This window comes from Antrostomus carolinensis, unplaced genomic scaffold (assembly GCF_000700745.2).
Source record: "Antrostomus carolinensis isolate BGI_N321 unplaced genomic scaffold, ASM70074v2 scaffold22562, whole genome shotgun sequence".
Classification (NCBI taxonomy): domain Eukaryota; kingdom Metazoa; phylum Chordata; class Aves; order Caprimulgiformes; family Caprimulgidae; genus Antrostomus; species Antrostomus carolinensis.
In genome coordinates this window covers 43,157-63,682 of record NW_010299270.1, presented here as the reverse complement: position 1 = coordinate 63,682, position 20,526 = coordinate 43,157, and the positions used below count along the sequence as shown (strand labels likewise).

Below are 20,526 nucleotides of genomic sequence, written 5' to 3'. Positions count from 1 at the left end.
CTAATTGTTTCTGCGAGGAGCCACAACAACAAGAGGGAGCAAAAGGGTCTAATTCTGTCTGACAGCATCCCATCATTGATACTTCAGCCTGCCTCTCATGTTGGAACGAAATTAAAGTGGCCAAAGCATACTGACGGCTTGACACAATGAGGTCAAGTCACAGTAACAGGGCTTGAATCCTTGATGGTTTTTAAAGGGCCCACGGTAAGCCAGTCTTAACATATTAATTGGCTAATGACCAGTCTTGGGGAAGTAATCCAGCACGTGGGTGGGAGTGCTCTCCTTAACCTCAGGCTCCACTAACAGCCCCTCTCACCCCACCAGAGGCCCTGGGAGGCAGCACCCCCGGTGGCAGCATCCCTGTGGAGCCCTGCGTCCGCTCACCTGGTGGAAGACGCAGGCTCCGTCGTTTGCCTCTGGATCCGCGTGCGCCGCATGATGTGGTCTTTCATGGACATCTGGACCTCTGCAGGGATGTCTGGTGATGTGTGGCTGATCTTCACCGCTGCCTCCAGGAAGCTTATGGCACCTGTGTCCTTGAGCTTGTCTGCCATGTTCTCCTTATTGCAGCCTGCCTCGCTCTGCAAGACGGCCAGGTTAGAAGAAATGGCCTTGTTCCTCCAGGGAACCCAGCACAGCTTCCAAAAGAGAAACAGAAAAACTGCCACCAGGGCCAGTCCACACACAATAACTATCACTGCAAGGAGGCTGACGGAGAGCTCTACAGGGAGAGAGAAGGCAACAGCAACAGGGAGAGGGGAGGAATGGGAAAGGAGGAAAGAAAAGAAAAGAAAGATGGTGAGAAAGCCAGAAGTAAAGGGAAGAAATGGTCCAAACTGACTCATATCATGACTAATGGAGAGCTCTTAGCGGGTTCTGCCGGCAAGAATCAAACCCAAGAGAGCGTCCTCTGAGGGATTTGGGACCACTTCCTGCCCCAGACACACCTCAGGAGCAATGGATTTCTCTAGCCAGAGCTATGGAGTTTTATACCATGATGCTTAGATTGGCTATAAAACATTGTCCTTGGCTCATTTAGTGGCACTGGCAAGCTGCTGAGCCTGAAACTGAACAATAGAAACAAGCTCCAGTGCTGTACCAGCAGAAGTTGCCTTTTCCCTTCATCCCACAGGTGTTCAGATAAGATATTAAAAAAAAAAAAAATCTGTCTACCATGATCGTGGAACTAGATTGTTTTGTACTATCAACGCTCACATCTTGTCCAGATGTGCCCAGAGGGAATAAAAGTAAATACCAATATTAAAAAAAAAATAAAATTTCACAAGCTGCTGATGCAGTGAAACCAAACATAGGAGGAGGCTGTACAGAAAGTACCACACATTCCTCCTTATTCTGAATGGCACAGAAGCTGTGTATGTTCTCTGACTCTCTGAGTCACTTGTACCCCATATGCTATGTATTTCAGCATTTCAATCTTTTTCTGGAGAGGAAAGAGATTCCACACCTATGGTTGAAGAATCAGGAAAAAAAGAAGATATATATATATATATATATATGTATATATGATCTAGGCTGTAAAATGATTCACAGCACTTCAAAAAGATAAAACATTGTCTATTTTTAGTTCCTTTCTTACAATGTAATAATTCCCAGATTCCCACCCAAACCAAAATTCCAACAGTTCAGAATCACAAAGAGCACCAGTCCCTGAAGATGAAGACAGGTTTTGCACTGGAATTAAGCCCACAGTGTCAGGACTATGGACAATTCAGCCACCAACTTCTCTGAGGTCAAGGACATTTCTTTGGTTGCCCACTGTGTTATTTGTAGTGACCAGTAAACCTACACTCCTTAAGTTACCTAAGTGTGAGTCAGGACAGAAAAACAGGTAAAAAATTATCAATCACTCTAAAAGTTTACACAGAATGACCTTACCTCCTACTCCCTCTGTTTATCTGTGTGCTTGGAACATAAACGTTTTGAGTTGCATGGAACTGACAGCAGCTCCTTCACTCCCTACCTGGGACGTGTATTTCTGAGCTGTGTGAGCAGCTGCAGCTAAAATGACTCTCTGGGTGTAAGGAGCCTCTCGCAGGGCTGGCTGGAGGCAGGACTGGGCACAGCTGCTAGGAAGCGAGGGCATCGGCGTGGAAGGGGATGACCAGGACACGGCAGCTCTCCTGCTGCACGGGGCTGGTTCCCACAGCAGAGCCCGTGCTGGGTGGGAGCCGCGGGACGGCCAAGGGCTCCCTGCACAGCGGGACACCAGCACCCCAGGAAGGGACCCGGGTTGGCTCCTGCTCGGCAGGGTCTGTGCAGCCCCCTCCAGAGCGGCACAGAGTGGCCCTTTGCCAAAGCCAGCTCAGGCTGGAGGTCACAACTGCAGACACGACTTCTTCAGCCTTGTCCATGGGAGCTGACAGCACCTCTTTGGATCACGTCTAAACGTGCCTAAGGCAAACAGCTTCTCACCTCCGTGAGCTCTGAGGAATGCTAGGCTCACTCAAAAACTGCATTTAAAACAATCTCCCACAAAATCCATCCCTACCAGGCAGCTTAGCTCTTAGAAGATAAACTGGGAAACTCATATTTGTGCTTCATCATAGCTACTATAAATGTGATCCCTGACGTATGCTTCACCTTAAACAGAAGCCATAAGAGGATCTCCTGGTTCCTTTGGTCATTTAGTTTAGTTCTGTACAGCTGTAATAAGATATTTAATGTCTAAGGCTTAGAAAAATCTATGAAATATAAGGAAAGACTAAATATTTATCTTGACAAACCACAACCATGACAGATGAACCATAACAGCAAAGTATTCAGGAACCCATTCGTATCATGAAACTTTGCTAACATGCTGTCTGGAAATGTAACAGGTACTATATATTTAGGATTTTCACATCAGCTCAGTGAAATCTCAAGGAAGCACCAGACACAGAATGCAACATCTACACGGGAACAAGGCAGTTCTGCCGAACACCTGGGAAACCATCTGTTGTTTCTGAGATCCCAGAGGAAATGCACTGTTTTTCCACAAAATTACCTAGCTTAGCAAATTCACTAAGAGCCTGAGGCAAAGCTTCCTGACTGCCCACAGGTCCTTTGACTCGAAAGGAAAGGCAGGAAGCTGCCAGGAGGTGCAGATGAAAAGAATAAATGCCATCCAGAAGTTTTTGCAACTTGCCTCTCTCTCACCAGCCTCCTGTACAGGTCAGACTGCACCATTTATTTTCTGCTGTAGCTCCAAGGTGGAAATACAGATCACTACTGGGGTGAATAAATAGGTCCTGTCTTATTCAATAATAAATAGGAATGTACAAGTCAGCAGTGGAGCTTCCTTAGAGATTTGGCCAAATGTATTCGCACCGAAGCAGAGAGCACTGAGGTACCACTATCCTGTTCTTTGAGCTTCCTGGGAACTGCGCCCAGGAAACGGTGTCAGAGAGTTTCATGAGAAAACTTAAGAACCTGGACTTTTTGCAAATAGGTCTGTGTTGTTACAAAGGAAATAGTTGCAACTCAGAATCCATCACTGCTGGGAGTTGTTACACAACAGAAAAGTTTCTGTTAAGATACTTCTGCCCATTTCCAGAAGTCCTATAGCATGCATCACTCTGCTAGCACACCAGGCTCATTAATGGAAAACATCAGAAAAAATCAGTTTTCTCTTCTGAAAACCTGTTGCCAGCTTGAGAAAGATCTTAGTTCATGTCACTTCTTGCTGAGCTGGCATTCATAATGCATTTGACAGGATTCACAGATACTTTTATGCATGACCTCCTACTCTTTCCTCTGACAGCTCACATAAAGCACAAGTAGAAGGGATCAGGATTTCACAGACATTTTTAAAGCATCTGCCTGGGAAGAATATTGGTTTGTCTGAAGATGACATTAAATTCCCCAAGACTTTTTGCGTGACTTATTAAACTTAAATATCAGTTGGACAGAGTTGACCTTAATTGATTTAATGAGCTTTCTCTTATGAAGTTGAAAATACCAGTTACTTTAAAAAAAATACTTAGTATTCAAAATGTTATGCTTTAAATGTCCTTTAACTTACAAGAAACTGTACTAACAAGCTAATTCCTTATCTCACAGAAATTGCCCCAGGGTCAGAGGTTGCTTGGCTATTCCTGGCGTGGATGGAGGTAAGGCCTGTTCCCCCAAAGACTTCTCCAAAGACAGAACAGACCAGAAGGACACCCCAGCCCAGGGGAAAGATTAGCTCGTTCGCTTCTATCTCTCCACTCTGTGCAATGTTTGGAGCCAAGGGCTCCTGAGCGGAGGGTGAAGAGGGACGTGTCTGTGTCCAGCAGCGAGGACGGGCTCTGTCTGACAGAGCAGCACAGAACAGTTCAGCCTCTGCTCTATCCAAGGTTTTCCACGCTGCAGCCAACTCACGGGAGATCCCTGACTGCTTGTGGCATGGACAGGGCCACACTGTCGCTCTGAGAAACATCCCATCTGAGGAAAAAATACAGCAACAGCAGCATTTCTATTCTGTTCTCCTCTGAAAAGACGACAGTGCATTATTTGTCGCTTTGCTATCAGGTAAGTAGGGCTGTACAGCGCAGAATGGCTGCAGCCGTTCCTCACCCTGTTCTCATCTCACTCAGTACTGGTACCTCGTCCTAGTCTAGCTCCCTTGAGAGACACAGGAGAAATTGCCACTTTGGAAAATGGATTTTATTACAACTTGTAACTGAAAAGATAAAGCTTAAGAGGAGGAGGCAGCAAATACAAATTAACATGGCTATTTTCCAGTCTCGCTCCCCCTGGGAGCAAGAGCCTCTTCCCAGAGGAACCCTCAGCTTGAAACTGCTTTTGGCTACAGAGCAGCAATGAGAGCTCTTGCATGACTAACGAGGAGGGAGGGGAGAACAAGCAGCAGGAAAGACATGGACACAGACATGGACATTCACCTGCATTAGCTGATACGCTTAGGATTAGGCACTGAGCTCTTACTTACCTAGTGAACAGAGACAGCTCCTTCAGGGATGGTCTTCCTCACTTACTAAGGTCTTTTTGAGGCAGAGGTTTAGCATAGTATGTAAAGCAAAAGAGAAATTGTGAATTTGTGACCCACTATATTTCTGCGTGCAGCCCTACAGACACAAAGCACCGTTACATCTCCGAGCAATGTCCCAGAAGTGACCATCAAAGGCCACCACCAGCAGTCCCGGTCCTTTGCTGCAAAGCAGAGACCTTCACTGAAAGCATTTCTACACCAGGAGAACCAGGGAAAGGCTCCTCTCAGCCAGGAATGACCTTCTGATGAGTCCTGCCACAGATCCCCCATCAGAGCAGCTGATGGAGAGAGAGATTTCTAAACCAGAAAGCCGTTTGCTGCGTCTCTTTGACAGAACAATCTCACTGCAGTAAAGACCCGGTGCCGACAGCGAGCAATGGGGATGCCAAGAGCACAGAGGAGACCGTCTGAAGCACGAAGGTTGACGACCTGGTTTGTGTTTTTATTGTTTCTATAACATCTACAAACCTTGTAATTGACTCTTACAACAAAGCTCACAGAATGGCTCAAAACTATAAAACTTTGGAGCAGGTCACTACTTTCTAGTGCCTTTCAAATAAAGGATGAGATGGGCCAGGGTGGGGCAAAGGGACAGGGGAGCAATTTAAAACCGTAACACTAAAAGCCAATTTAGGAAAGGGGGATCATTTCCTGGGTAGCCCAGCACCTCCCGTGCCCTGGTACCCACACACTGGGAAAGCAGCTCGTCAGTACAACTACCCATTTTGTTTCATCTTGGATGGGAACTAATTAAGAGAACATGGTGGAATTACCTTTCAGCTTTATGTCCCTGCTGACTTCATAATACTCAAACTGAGTTACCAAAGGGGATAATTAGCAAAATCCAAACAGAAAACGATTAATAATATGACAAAGCCATGATTACAATAGCCTATTAACTGCAAGACAACACTGGTCTAATTATGGCAACAATGACTTTTATTACTGTGAAGTAGCTTGCACAATCATTAAAGAGATTCAAGGATAACTCTGAGATTAATGTGAAGAGTTATATTTAATATCTTGAAGATGTAATTTAGCTTTCCTTCCACCCACTCCCCATAGAGAAAACAAAATAGGTTTGATGGCTCCCTCAGCACTCCAGCATCTATTAGTCATTCCAGGTACCTGTTGGATTTAAACAAAGTTTGAATACCACGAGTGGAAGTTTAAGGGGGCTGAAAAAATTAAATGCTGCAGGCAGAGGCCCAGTGCAGGACCAGGCTCACACCAGAGGAGCTCGGCTACGGTGACCACCAGCCAGCAGGACACGTGCCACTGACCCCACGGTCCCCTTCCCAGAGCCCCTCGGCACCGGCAAGAGGAGAGACATGTTCCTGCAGACCCTGGGGCACCCGCGGCACAGCCCCCTTGCCACAGCAGCAAGGGCACTTGGACCCAACCTTCTGCTGAGGTTGGGCATGGGCAGCACTGCTGCTGTGGCACACTTGATCCCACAGCTCCCTCACCATGTCAGACCCAGACGAAGCCTCTGACCTGGTCCTGCCAAGACCAAATGGATGTCTTCCCAGAGAGAGGATCTTACTGGTAAGTTTTCCAGTGGCCAGTGTAAAATCTTAGCACCAGGGAGAGCTCTGGCTGGTTTGCCCCTCAGTAGGTTTCTTTCAGCTGAAAAAGCAGCTCCCAGCTATTCTGAGCTATGATGTGGAGCATGTAACATCTCGCCACAGCAAACACTCCTGGAAGAGCAGTTACAGGAGATGGCAGAGCCCAGAGGTAAGGGGGTGATGGTGATCTACCTTAACGTCACTCAAACCAGCTGCACAACTGGTTTTCCGGTGTAATGTATCAGCCATTGCTCATACCATGTCAGGAGATATTTTCAGGCTTCTCTGCCCATTTTTGCTACATTTTTCTATTGCAACGGTGCTTGTAAGAACGTATTGTTTTATTTCTGTAGGGCTTTGTAGAGATCATGCATTGAAATGATAGATTACTACAAGAGTTATTGCTGGAGAAGACAGGCAGCTCTGGGGCTACAACAGACCACATGAGGCACCCACCAACTGCTGATCTGATTTTCTCTCAACTGAGAAGCATCAGCAATGTAAGTCTGATTAGGTGGGGGCTGGAAATGGGGCATAAAAAACTGTGGTGAATCTCAGATGCCTACAGCAGGGGCAGAGGGGAGCACAGGACAACAGCAGGGGAAAAGGGAGAGGTTTCCATTAAATCCTGATATAGACATCTTTGTTTAGCAATGCCATTCAGCCTTGAAGCTTTACAGAGGAAGGAGCAGGGACTAAATGGAACAGAAACCAAATGCTAAACCAAGGCTGCAGCACAGCATCCAGCAGCACCACAGCCAAACCCAAAACACGAACCACAGCAGAGCAAGGGAACTACCCCTTGGGGAATACAGCTCCGAACAAACCCCGCAAGGCAGCGAGGAGTGCAGTGGAAAGCAGAGTGCTTTGCAACGGGAATTTTGAAAAGGAAACTGGCTGTCTTATAAATCATGAAATGCTGTGTTGGATGAGAGCTGAGCTGCAGTGCAGCAGTGGGTAGTCCTCAACCAGATCCTTATCTTATGGTAACGGAGCAAATAATAAAGATCCTGGTCATTCAACACAGCTTCAGTTCTGGGGTCAGCAAGCAGCTCTGTCTAACAGAGCCCACAGCTAAGTGAGTGCTGGGGTCTGCAGAGAACACGGCTGCAAGAGGGGAGCATTGCAAGCTGCTCACTAATTGCTTCTCTTCGCTGGGATTACGTCCAGCGTGCCACTCCTCTGCTTGATGTCTTCATTGTCACATCATCAGACCTCCTCACTGCCGTTTGGTTGTCATTTCAAACTTCAGCAACACTTCGCTTTGGTTGTGTTCTCTAGGCAGCTATGAGTTACAGGAATACGTCCTGAAATATTCTTGAGCTAGACAAGTCATTAGCAGGTGTCACTTCAACATCTAACCGCAGTCAATTTGCTTTTCACAAGCAGCGCAGGAGCGGGATGCGTTGGGAAGCACTGCAGCAGCGGCTGCTGCTCAAACCAGATCACAGGGTCATTAGTGAGGGGAAAATATTTCATCAAGTTCTCAGCAGTGGTTAAAGGACCGAGTCAGAAAACAATTATGGATTGAGCCAAGCCTCTGTCGTCCCTCAGACGTTATCTCATGCTGCGGGTGGTGATACAGGCTGCAGAGCAGCCCCCGTGTAGCAGCAAGGGACAGCCAGACCCCGAGAGCGCTGGGGACATCCATCACCTGCAGGTCCATGGGTTACGAGCCTGTGTTCTCAGACCCCCCCAAACTGCTCTTATCCAGGGAGCGACCCAAGGAAGAGGAGCAAGTGTCATCTGTCACTGATGGCTTTACCTGCACCTACTGACACCCTGCTCAGACCAACAGGAGTTGGCTGCTCGTCAGCTTCCTTGCAGGGGGACAGGGAGCACCGCCCAGCCGAGGACAGTGCTGCTTCCTTAGAGTATGGGGGAATTCACAGAAATATTTGGTATTAGAACCCATCCAGAAAGAAACAAATCAGGGTGGTTTTGTCTCTTGGTAATGTAAGTAAAAATTAGCTGATTATTCCCCTCAGCTGACAGCGCAGCACGATGGTACGAAACGTCCACAGAGACACCGAGAGAATCCCACGCCGTGCATGCTCCCTGTACCCCGGTGCGATTCACAGCGTTTCTCTAGGTGAAGGCAAAGAGCAGTTCCTCCAAGTCAACCACAAGTAATTCCACAGGAGACATCACAATGAAAGTGAATGCATGAAAGCACAAAGAGTTTTCACAGTTTTACACAACGAGCGCTTTCACACTCAGTCCATCACAGGCAGCTCAGTGACAAACTCCCCTTTCAAACCAGCAGAGAGGGGAAGGTCCCTCTGAGATGAACACTATGGGTGTTCCAAAAGGAGACATTCACAGGGTCTCTGAAATGTCCCCTTGGAAGCTCTGCAAACACAGCCTTCCTCCCGCATGAAGCTAAAAGGAGATTTATCCTGCTCTCACGTGCTTCCTCGGTCGTTGGACACTGAGTCTCACACTATCAGCTCCCACCAGCTTCCTCCTGCCTCAGGGGCTCTGCAGGAGCCCAGACAGAGCCTCCTCCTCTCCTGTGCACACCCAGCTACGTAACGGATTATAGGAAGACAGAGACATGAATGCTCACACCGGCTATGGCAAAGTTACAGTTAGATAGAAAATACCTTCTTAAAAATTAATTTGCTGCTACCACAGGGTTCCTGCCATGCAAGAGCTTATTGGAATGCAAACTATAAGCTTCAAAGGGAAGGATGAATCAGAAGCTATTTTGAGAGTAATTATATAAGATTATAAAATTCAAGCCATCTCATTATTGCACGTTAAGTAAGAAGACAACTTGCTCCAAAAGGAAATCTTGCAGGGATTCAGTGTTTCAAGCCACTATGATGTATGGTCCAAGTGCAAACAGCAGCGGTGTAACTCCCATCCATACAAAACTTCCTTCATCACGCAATGCTGCTGCCTTGCCCACTACTGACTATGGGCTTCATGCACGATGGCGAGAGGCCCATATGGATACCCAGGGAAAATAAATACACATGAAAATAGCTGTGCTGCAGCAGAACAGCTGGACCAGAGGAGGCTGATCAAAGGCTTCTGAAGACCAAATATTTTGGTACTGAGTGGTTATTGACCCACCTGCCAATTCAGACTTTTCCTCCAGGCTGCATCAAAGGCATGTTTGTTTCTCAAAATTTGTTGGCATATGCAACCAGAAAGGGAACTTTGAGCTGTCAGTAATGCAGCATTTCTGTTATCAAAAGTGACAAAAGAAGGAAAAAAACCCTGTTCCAAACTGAAGGAAACATTCCCCAGTGATTTAGGTCACTTTGTGTCTTAATCAGCTGTTCCCTAGAGTATTATAAATGAGATACTAAGAGTTGTCATTGCTTTATGCCTAACTGATGACAATCTAATGAACTATTACAAGCCACAGTGCATATAATTATAGTACAGAGCTGTGTGCTGATCCCATGACATTTTATCACAATATGCTGTAGCAACATCTGTAAACAACTCAACAGCACTGAACACACACAATGTCCCTGGGCTGATGTTAAGTAACATCGAGCATCATCTTCCTCCCATGATGTCAACCTGTACATACAGCACCTGAGCTGAGCACAGAAGATGTGCCAGGGAAGCCTTGCTGAGGCCTTTCAACATCAGGGGAAGCCTCTACCCAGACCTGCTGAAGCTGAGCAGAGCCAGGCAGAGAGCAAAACACCGTAATATGGGCATTTCTGGGGTGTGGAAATACAATTGCATTTCAAGATGCAATGTAAACAAAACAAGCAAAAGCTTTTCACTATCACTCTGTCTCCCTTAAGTGACCAAAGACCCTGGACCTTAAAATTTCCCTTCAAAAACTTGGTCAAAGTTGTGACTGTTGTGAGACATCAGCGAGGCCATGGTCAGCAGCGCTGCAGTGTCCAGGCTCACCCTGTGCCAGAGCTGCCACCTCTGCCCTTCACTCCTACAGCAAGAGTCAGTTTTGGGAAAATTCTTCCCTGCAGCTCTCTCTTTGACTCCATTTTGGGCCAAAAAATACCTAAAATCAGGCTGCCCTGAAAAGATCTCAGGACAAAGCTTGACTGTGAGCAGAATCAGGGTCTCTTCCCATCCCAGCCCACAGTCCTGATCCCCACTCCCCCTTGGGTGCCCAGGCAGTCACCAACCCTGCGGTCCAGGGTCGTGCAGGAAGACACTGCCCGAGAACCCCAAGACAGAGAGCTCAGCCAGGGGAGGGCAGAAGGCCCCAAGCTTGGGACAAGGCAGCCTGAAAGCTTTCTGGAAGCTTTCCTTTGGCTGAGTGCCCCCAGGGACACAGAGCCCCTCCAGCGCAAGGAGCTCCTTGATGACATGAACACATGCTGGAAGAGCTTTATTGCCTGGACCTGCCTCACAGCAAACCCAAAACAAGAGATGCAGGATTCATCCAGAACTGCCCTGGTTCCAGATGTTGGAAAGACTGGGTGATACACAGATCTGTGTCCTCAGCAGGTCAGGTTGACAATTAAAGCCATCTAGACCCAGTAGGACTGCATAAGCCCATGTTGTCCCCTCTTCCTCTCTTCTTGCTGATAATACCTGGCACACAAAAGACAGTCTGGTCTGCGTGGCAAAACAGCATCGGTTTGTGTGAAGCAGGCTCCATGCAGGGTGCCGAGCCGCTGGGAAGGATCCTCAGCCACCTCCTGCATGGGACCGACCCTGCGCTCCCCAGCCTGGAATGCAGTGGTTATGAAAAGAGCATTTCTTTGTTCCAGCTCCACTGAATGATCAGGGAACTTCCTCCCCGAATGGCTCTGCTCCTGTCATTAGCTGCTGCTGCTGCTTCCATTAGCTGGTAACAAAGACAGAGATCTTTAACCCCTAAAACATCTGACACGGCAGTGGCGCATGCAGGCTGGCCTGCCTGATCCTCCAGGTTCATTAAATGCATTCTGAGATTCCTTTTTCCCTTTTCCAGTGACTCATATCACTCCATACTTTGCAGCTCAGCATCCTTTTAGCATGAACACTTTGACCAGAGACCAGATTCTGAACTGAGCTCAAATAACTCTGAGCAAATGCTTGCAGATGTCCAAGAGATGAAGTACTGCGTACGGAAAGCAGGCATTTCAGGAGGTGCTGTACTCACCTATCGCTGGGTTGTTACAAGAGCACACGCATTTCTTTGCAGCAGTTACAAATAAGCATAGAAAATCAGAGTAATACTTACTGAGCGCCAGAGACGCTGGTGTGCTAGAATTTCTGAGCAATTCTTATTCCATGGAACCAAATACTCTGGGACTCTGCGTCTTAATGACGGTTTTGAAAGGGTTTGTATGACCTGAGCTTCTGGCACCTGCCTTTAGTCTTCACTGCACAGTGTCCTGTGATGTTGTCAAACACTAACCTGCTAAAGCATAACAAACTGAACTGAACACAAAGGTGGCCTTATTTAGCATCTGCAGTTTCACTACCTACAAGACACCCTGCAGGATAACTTTCTTTTTTCCAGAGGCATGGAAAATGCACAGTTAATGTACAGTCACTCGACCTATCCCTTCTCTGTCCCTCTGAGATGCCATTTTGCAACGTAGAAGTATAATTAAAGACAATGCATGGCAGAGAGACAAATTGCATCCCTCCCAAACAACTGCCAGCGTAAGTGACTGCTATGTTAGTGAGTCCACTGGATTGCAACAATAAGGGCTGTTACAGATAGGCTTCCAGATTTCACAATACACAGATATGAAGGAAAAATATATATAATATCATATTTGAAAAATAAATAACAAATATTAAAGCTAGAAAAAGCTGCCTAACCAACATGAGATGGAAATCTGGGATCTTAAGGAAGAATATGCAATTCTACCTAGAAATGCGGACAGTAAGAGGAAGAAACAGGTAAGAAAAACAATGATAGCTGAAACTATAGTTAAATGAAAAATTGTTATCAGACATAAGATCCAGTTCTGGTTGTCTGTGTCTCTGAAAAATGAATGCACATATGTGAGGCTGTTAGTGAATACATGGTATGTGCACCCCGTGCACATTGCACTGGTACGACTTCAGCAAAGCAAAGATGTCAAGTAGCAAACACCTGCTAACACAGAAATACCAGCTTCTCAGAGTCACCCCGAAAAACAATGGAGAAGATCAGAGTCAGGCTATGCCCTGATTTGAACTAGCTAAAGGCTCATGCTTGGTTTCGTAGGGAGAATACTGAAACGTGAAACGTAGGGAGAATACTGAAAGCAGAAGAAAATGCTTCAATGGCAAAGACAGAAACTGCTGAAGCAAAATGTTTGTTAAGGAAAAGAGGCTCCATATTATTTAAAAAAAAGGAAAAAAAAAAAAAATAACAAAGTAAGTTCAGATATGTGGACTTACCAGAGAGGTATCTGCTCCTCAGCTCAGTGTCTGGTCACTGTCCTCAGCCTGCTCACACAATTAACACCAGCAGCAATCTGGCTGCCTGTTTCTATGGAGTTTTAGATGCTGATCCCTGACTATGCATGAAGCTACTGCAGCTGCACTGGAACAGGCTCCGAGGTCCGCAAAAAAACCTACAAACATGATCAGCCTCCCTGCACTGCTTCAGGAATGAATCAACCAACAGCAATTAGGCAGATGCAAAGCTGCATCTATGCAGAGAGGTACTTCCAAAGCTCCTGAACACTCACGCTCACACTGCTCCAAAGGTGCGTTTTATTTACCGGGACCATCTCAGTGCATAGCCAGAGACAGCTGTAGAGTCACAGATCCACACACAATACATAAGCAGAGACATATGTTCATAGATAGGCTATATAATCCATTTTCCCTAGATTTATGCTGCTGGTTTTAACCTTATTTTAATACAGTTTTGCAAACCTTCCTCTAGTAGCAAGGTTGGAACCTGGCACCTTCAGGATCAGAGCACAAACCTGTTTTACTTGAGCTAAAGAGCAAATCTGCTGCACGTAGCTCTAGCTGGTTCTTTTCCTGCTCGTGGACCAGACACTCGCAGGGGAAGGCAAGATCCATTTTGCAAGTGCATTACTCCGTGATAAAACGGAGCTTTGCCCCAAGGTACTACTCTTCACATGCCTGACCGCTGGAAATCCAAGCTTGAGTGATTAATATCAGCTTTGCCTGGGTGACTTTAGACATGTTTACTGGTGTATTTACTTAAAATACACTTGAACAATGAATCAAAAAAAGTGTGTTACTGCAGCTGGTAAGTAAATTCAAGACTTGCCCACATTTCACAGGTAGTGGCTGCTGGCATCCCCTATCAGTGAATGGGTATGTCATCAATTTTCCCATTAGTCAAACTGTCCGACCAAGGGCTAATTTTTTTCCAAGAAAAATACTCCCCATATAAAAGTGGTCTTTCCATATTAACATTCCTGCAATGAAAAGAAAACCTATTGCTCAAAAATTCACCCCTTCTTCTGCCTGCAGCAAGAACACTTATGTACTTGTGGGTTTACCATTTTAATAGTGTTTGTGAAGTGCCAGGAGGGTGTTCAGCACTGGACAAGATGTACTGCCTGCACCATGAAGTTTAAAAAGAACAGTTCACACAAAGGGCAAAACACTAAATGTTCTCTGAATTATTACGGGATTACAGCACAGAAGGACAGCTGATAAAGTGTGCTAGGAAACAGAAATTACCGTAAAGTCTCTTCTGGTTTTGCATTTTTTCCCTGCTGTCCTTTTTCTTCCTCTCACTTCAGCTTTTGTGCAGTGCACTAGGAAAGCTCTAGAGCATTTTGCTGAGGTGGACCAGCTCCTAAGGAAGGGTTTGAGGAGGGTACACGTGCTGTGCCAAGATCAACAGGGGCTGCTGTGCACCCAGGCCTACAGCAAATTCCTGGGTAAAAAACTGCAGCACTTCTGCACATCATCCTTTGGATCCTGTACTTTACAGAGCAGCGAAGCTTTTCACAAATGGATACACTGAGGCAAAAAAACCCCCCAACTTATTTAAAGAAAGTCACAACACAGTAGTGCTTGGGCTAGAAATCAAACCCAGGGGTTTGCTCCTGGATGTGCTCTGATCCTGATGTGAATTCCCTCCCGTACCCATGCACCGTCCTTTGAAGTCAGCAAGCATCACAAGCCACAGGCTCCAGTCACACTCCACCAGCCCTGCACACTCAGTTCACAATGATTATTTTGGTTTTAAATCTCACTGTGGAGTCAAGCTCCCATCTTCTGTGCCACCCCCTGCTTGGCCTGACCTCCCAGGACCAGCCAGCAGCTTCTGCCCACAGCCAGACCAGGCACCGCACACCCTGGGGGAGCAGGACCTGGTCCAGTGACTGTTGGAGCGAGTCAGTGATGCAACCCCGTCCAAAGTGAGCGACAACCCGACTGTGCAGAACAGCCCATAGCACACTTCATGGCAGTGAGACCCGTGCCCGGCAGCAGGGATGTCGCCAGGCTGGAGCTGGGCTGCCCACGGGAAGGACCCCGGGCTTCGTACCCGGGGGGGGCAGCTCTGGGCAGGAGCAGTCAGGGAAGCGTTCGCTCCAATGCAGCAGCCTGTGGCAGGCCCTGGGGAGCAGGACTTGGCACCCTGTTTCCCAAAGACCCTGGAGCCTGTTGCTCTCTAACAAGCAGCTCCACTTCCACAGGCAAAGGGAGCGGGTGACATGGGGTGGCTCCCGTGGGAGTCTGGCAGCTCGGGCTCCCCAGCACCGTCAGCCAAGTACTTTGCACTTTGGCAGGGCCTGTCCACAGGGTCTCTCAGGGGGATCTATCCCAGGGCACTCGCTGCATCTCCAGGGCAGAGGAGTGATGGATCCAGTTATCTAAGGCAAATCACCACAGTGGTAGAAGTTGTCCCTATGTCACAGGCATTTCCACTGTCTACAGCTTGTGCCTGTGTACTAGTCACACTCCCAGCATCACTGCACAACAGCTGAGGACTGGCAGGGAAGAGAGCTGTCAGATGGAGGGAGCTACGGGGGAGGATTTTAGATAGGCACAACAAAAGGATGCTGCATCTTGCTCGATCTCAGGGCCCACAGCCAAGAGATCAGTTCTATTCCTGGCACAGCCACAGGCCAAGCTGCAGGCAAACACTCACCCTCACACATCCACTGACGCATCCATACCAAAACCTTCCTCATCCAAATACCTTATTTTTCTGACACACTTAGCTGCTGGATTACTAGCCAGCAGCAGCCTGCAATGCTCTTTTGTTGGGTGCACAGTAATTTATGGCATATTGGAGAAACACTGCAGCTATATTTCTCTTACTGACTTTAAGTAGGAGAATCAGTTATTACATAACCTGAACTGGAGAGAATAGAGGAGCATTGACTTTATACACAGGAGCAATTTCCATGTTTAGTTCAAAATGGGTTTAAAAAAAAAAAAATCACTGTATAAAACCATATTCTGATGTATTCTTACATAATCTACTCAGTAATACTTTTATATTCACAGTTTTTTTCCACAGTCAGATGCAGTTCAAGAAGGTTAGTGATACCCAGCTAATTTCTTTGCAACTCCATGGCATTCCCAGAAGATACTGCTCTCCATCAATACATGAAACAGCAGGAAAAAACAAACAGCCTCTCAGAGTCTAATGGCAAACAGAGCTGTGCAGAAGCAGCCCCGGCTCCCGGCTCTGGCAGCATTAGAGCTTTCATCTGCCCGCTCAAAAATGATGCAAACTGCATTGAGACACTTGACAAGCCAAGCTGATTTAGCCATGAGCTAATAGATTTACCCAGGAGGCAACAAATGGACAGAGAAGCCAGTGGTTTCACATGATGATGGCAAATGGGGCCAATTTTACTCCAGCCAACTTTGCATGCAGGTTGCGCGGCTGTGCTGGCTGGCACCAGCACGCTCAGGCAGGACTCAGCACCAACACTGTACGGCCCCTCTGCCCCGGTCGGTACCGATGCAGCACCCTGTCTAAAGCTGAATCACTGCTTGTCTTTGCACAACCCCACTTTTTATTTCCATATCTTTATAAGGAAGGACTCGCCAGATCTGAACATAGGACTCCAGGTAGGTAACAGCAAAGTTGCTTGAGAGAAGTCTTCAGTGTAAAACAGACAAAGCACAAATGCAGATAATTAAATAATCATCCAGACACCTATGGGAAAGATATCTGGTCACTGTAAATGCTAGGTTAGTTAACACTTAATGCAAACAGATTTGTTTCCCTTGCTGGAGCAGTTTTACATCCAGGTATATTAGCACCCATTGGGCCGAAACGGCATCCCCAGCGCTGCCTAGACATAAAAATGGGCCCGGTCCCACAGAGCAGAGACAACAGCAATAGTTGTTAATGCATCGGGCACGGTCAGTCAGCCCGGAGCGACTTGCCCAGGGCCCTGGGGTAGAGGCTGACACTTGAACAAGATCAGAGCAGACAAACATTTGAGATGTTAAAGGCACATCATGACGTGATCATGACCCAAAAATGAGGTCCTGAGCAAGCTGCACAAACAAGTGCCAGGCAACTATCTGTCATATCAGGGCAGACAGAACAAGAGCAGTACAGGTATTTCTGCTGCACAGAGTTAGGAAAATGTTAATATTGGTACCAAGGTAAAAAATTATGAAGCAATGCAGTAAGTTATTTGCAACAGAGAAAGCAGCTGTGCTGGACACAATGCATAAGGACAGTACCAGCAGTGGAAAGAGGCTTTCAGAAGAAGCAGGTATAAAAAAGCATTTTAAGATGATAATTAGGTTACAAGCAGCGTGGGATGTGAAATGAAGGTGTTAGGCTGGGCACAGCAAAACAGTGGCGGAAGCAGCACTGTGAGCAGATGGTAGAAGCCCAGTGAAGCCAGAGAGTTGCCAGTGTGCCCTGGGTGCTTGTCACGTCCCCGCACGAGATGCTGGCAGAGCGGGGCAGGAGGAACTGAAGCAAGATGGCACAGAAAGCCTTGGACAGGGATTGATGGGCTGCACCCGGGCTCTGCACAGGTGTCCTCAGCAGGAGAGAAGAAAAGTTTCTGAAAACTTACCCTGTGAATTCAGGCTGGGTTGGTAGATCATAATCTACAGAATCCTTAAAAGAAGCTCTCTGTGCAATTGTTCTAATGCACAAACACCTTAAAGCATGTTATCCATAATGCTAAAACACATTGGGTTTTGGTTTTGTGCCTCAGTGTGTGAGCCTGGGATGTAAGCTCCCTCTGCCAATGTCTTCTGAAGTTACAGCAGAAGACAACCTCTCTGGAAGACAAAGCTGTGAGCAGAAGTGTACAGACAATTAACACTGGGCAATAAAGCAATGCCCCTTTGCTCTTAGAGCAGCGTGCTTGCTCTCCATTCATCGCTGACACACCCATGTGTCTCCCAAGCTCTACAAGCTAACAAGGAACAACTTCAGGCAGTTCTTAGGGGCAGTAAAACAAATACATGAAAGTACATCAAGATCCCTTACTGGTGGACAAAAATCCATGCAAGTCCTTCCTTTTCCCAAACTGAGATAACAGCAATCAGTTCCTATCATTATCATCTCAGTTACCTAAATAGGCTTGCTACTGCTTTTTTGCTTTACACAGGACAGGCAGCTATGCTTTTAAACTTTGTCTCATTAACCACCTCCTCGCCAGCAAGTCCCTGTGCCACCCGCTCTGGCTCCCTGTGCAGCTGTCCCCATCAGGCTGCACCGTTTCGCATCAACAGGTGAGGTAGAACTTGCACCAAAATTTCTCAGTGGAACATGCATAAAGGAAAACAATCACACGGTGATCCATGCTGAGACCAATCCCCCCAACCCCGAGTCTGACACTTGCAAACATTGCCCTCCTCTTGCCAGACCCCTCCTGCCTTCTTCCAGCTGCTGGCAGCCGCAGGCACCACTGGAGCAGCGGGACCAGAGTACTGTACCTGGCTCGGAGATAATCAGGCTCTGGTCAGAAGGCAGCAGGAGGAATTCCCTGCAAGTCTCCAGATCCAAGCTAGGCAGGCTTTTCTTCCGGCACAGCTCACTGACAATGTGAACTGCCTTCTGACAGCGGCTGTCATCCTTGGTACCACTCATCTCCCACACTGCATCCTCCGCTATCCCCCTCTGCTGTCTAAGAAAGTCAAACTAGGAAAAGAGGGGTGGTTTATTTTTAATCACGCAAACAGAGTCACAGCAGTTACAGCCTCTGGCACAGCAGCACCCTAAGGGACACCCTGTGCCGGGCAATGCTCCAGCTCTACAAACCCTCCTCAGCATTCAGACTGGGGAGTCTCCGGCTATTCTCCAGAAGCCATCGCTCACTGCCACCCTGCCAGTGCTCCTGATGCCTTATTGTCTCTGAGATCAGATATCTGTTTACTGCCAAGGCGTGTTCCAGACAAAGAACCTCCTACCAAATTCAGTTTTGTGCCCTCCATGTGATGCTGTTAAAGCTGCAGCCCAGCTAATTCTTTGTAACCATTTCATTGCTGCCCCCCTCTCCGTTCTCCAGGTGTAGAGCTTCAAATCCCAGCCCCAGAGCCAAAAAGATCCCTGCAAAAAAAGTGAATGCTGAAATCTTCTGGCTGAGGGTGGCACCACATCAGACCAGAGAAACAAGAGTGCGCCTGTGAACACTGCACAAACTACTTACAACTGCTAAAGGCAACATCAGCAAAGCAGCAGGTTTTATTGATTTGTTTGTACTGGTCTTAACACAACAGGTGCAGATGGCACTAGAGATTGAGAATGCCATTGTATTTCATAATTAGATTTTTTTTTTCCTGCAGTATTTTTTTATTCCTATTGTAATTTAGCAGACAGGTCATGCCACATAGCAGAGCTACACTTTTGAACAGAGAATATATTTGATGGGCATGGAGAAAGAAGCGATTGTATAACAGGCAATTAAAATTATACACAGCAGAATGATTTCTTGCAGCCTCTGGAGCAGAGAAGCTAGTACAAATATAATGAGCATACTGGAGAGCCCTGGCTAAAGCTACACAGGTCCCTCAGCCCTACATCGCAACAGAGGATGTTTAGATTCATGCCACTGTGTTTATTTTGTCTGTTAATTACTTGCTGAAGCCCTTTGAGCTATCATACGGCATGAGTCCCAGGAGCACCCAGTGCAGCACCAGGCTCCCCTGGAGCACAGGTCCTCTGACAGCCCTCCCACCCCACACGCAGGCTCCTGCAAGGCAGCAAACCTCCCAGAAGCTCTGCAGCTGAATTCCCAGGCTGGGAACGCCAGGATCTGCCCCCGGCGCCTCTCGTGCTGCCTCCTTCTGCCCCGTGCCTGCCCACTTCTGCTGTCCTGGACCAGCCTGGGGGTGACAGGGGCCGGGCATCATGGAGCTGGTATCATCCCAGCACTGCCTGTGCCTCTCCCATGGGTCAGCACGGCCAAGGTGCCCGTCCGCCTCGCTGCAGCTCTGCTGGGGGCTGCCAGTCCCCACTCAGCAGGCAGCCCTGAGCCCCCATCCCCTCACTGCCTGGATAAAACAATTCTCCAGCTGTTGGGTTAGAGACTTGTCCCAACACAAAGGGCCTGTGTAGCAGCTGAGGTGCAGGTGCCAGCCACGGTTGAAGGCAGGGCTCCAGCAAACACCCTCGTGCAGCTGCAAACAGGACCCTCTTGGTCACACCAGTCCTCCTTGCCCAGACTGATGGGTTTTGGACACTTTACCATTGCTGGCTGAGCACAGGCTTCTGCCACAGTGCTTCATCTGGCACGGCAACCTCTGTCTGGCAAGAGCAACTTACCTACTAAGCACTTCTCCTTCCAAAAACTTCTGTTGCCATAACAACATGAGTGAAATCTTTTATTAAGACAGCAATATCCTACCACTGGTCACAAAGAGACACTTAATTAGACACTACCACCTCCCGGTCAGTGCTGTATAACCTGCTGCTGCAAACAGTTTGAGGCATACCTGCAGAGTAGGAAGCATTTCTGAAAGTGTTTACCACATGCAAGGAAACACCAACATCACCAGGTGCTTACTGCAGAGTTCTGTGTTTACTGAGCAGAGATCCCGGACCTTGCAAGGCTGGATGCTAAATCAGTGATTTGCCAGGAGCTCAAGCTCAAGAAAGGAGCTGACCAGGACAGG

The 20,526-nt window shown here is 47.4% G+C and overlaps 1 protein-coding gene across 1 annotated transcript in view; it reads right to left on the bottom strand.

Moving 5' to 3' along the window:
• The window catches only part of SYT6 (synaptotagmin 6), a 33,762-nt gene extending 15,260 nt beyond the window's left edge, over positions 1 to 18,502 (bottom strand). Inside the window, exons 1-2 of the mRNA XM_010162746.1 lie at positions 18,349 to 18,502; positions 385 to 721 (exon numbers count right to left, since the gene is read on the bottom strand). Coding sequence (XP_010161048.1) covers positions 385 to 721; positions 18,349 to 18,502 — 491 coding nt within the window. The remainder of the gene's footprint in view (positions 1 to 384; positions 722 to 18,348) is intronic.
• Between the last annotated feature and the right edge of the window lie 2,024 nt (positions 18,503 to 20,526).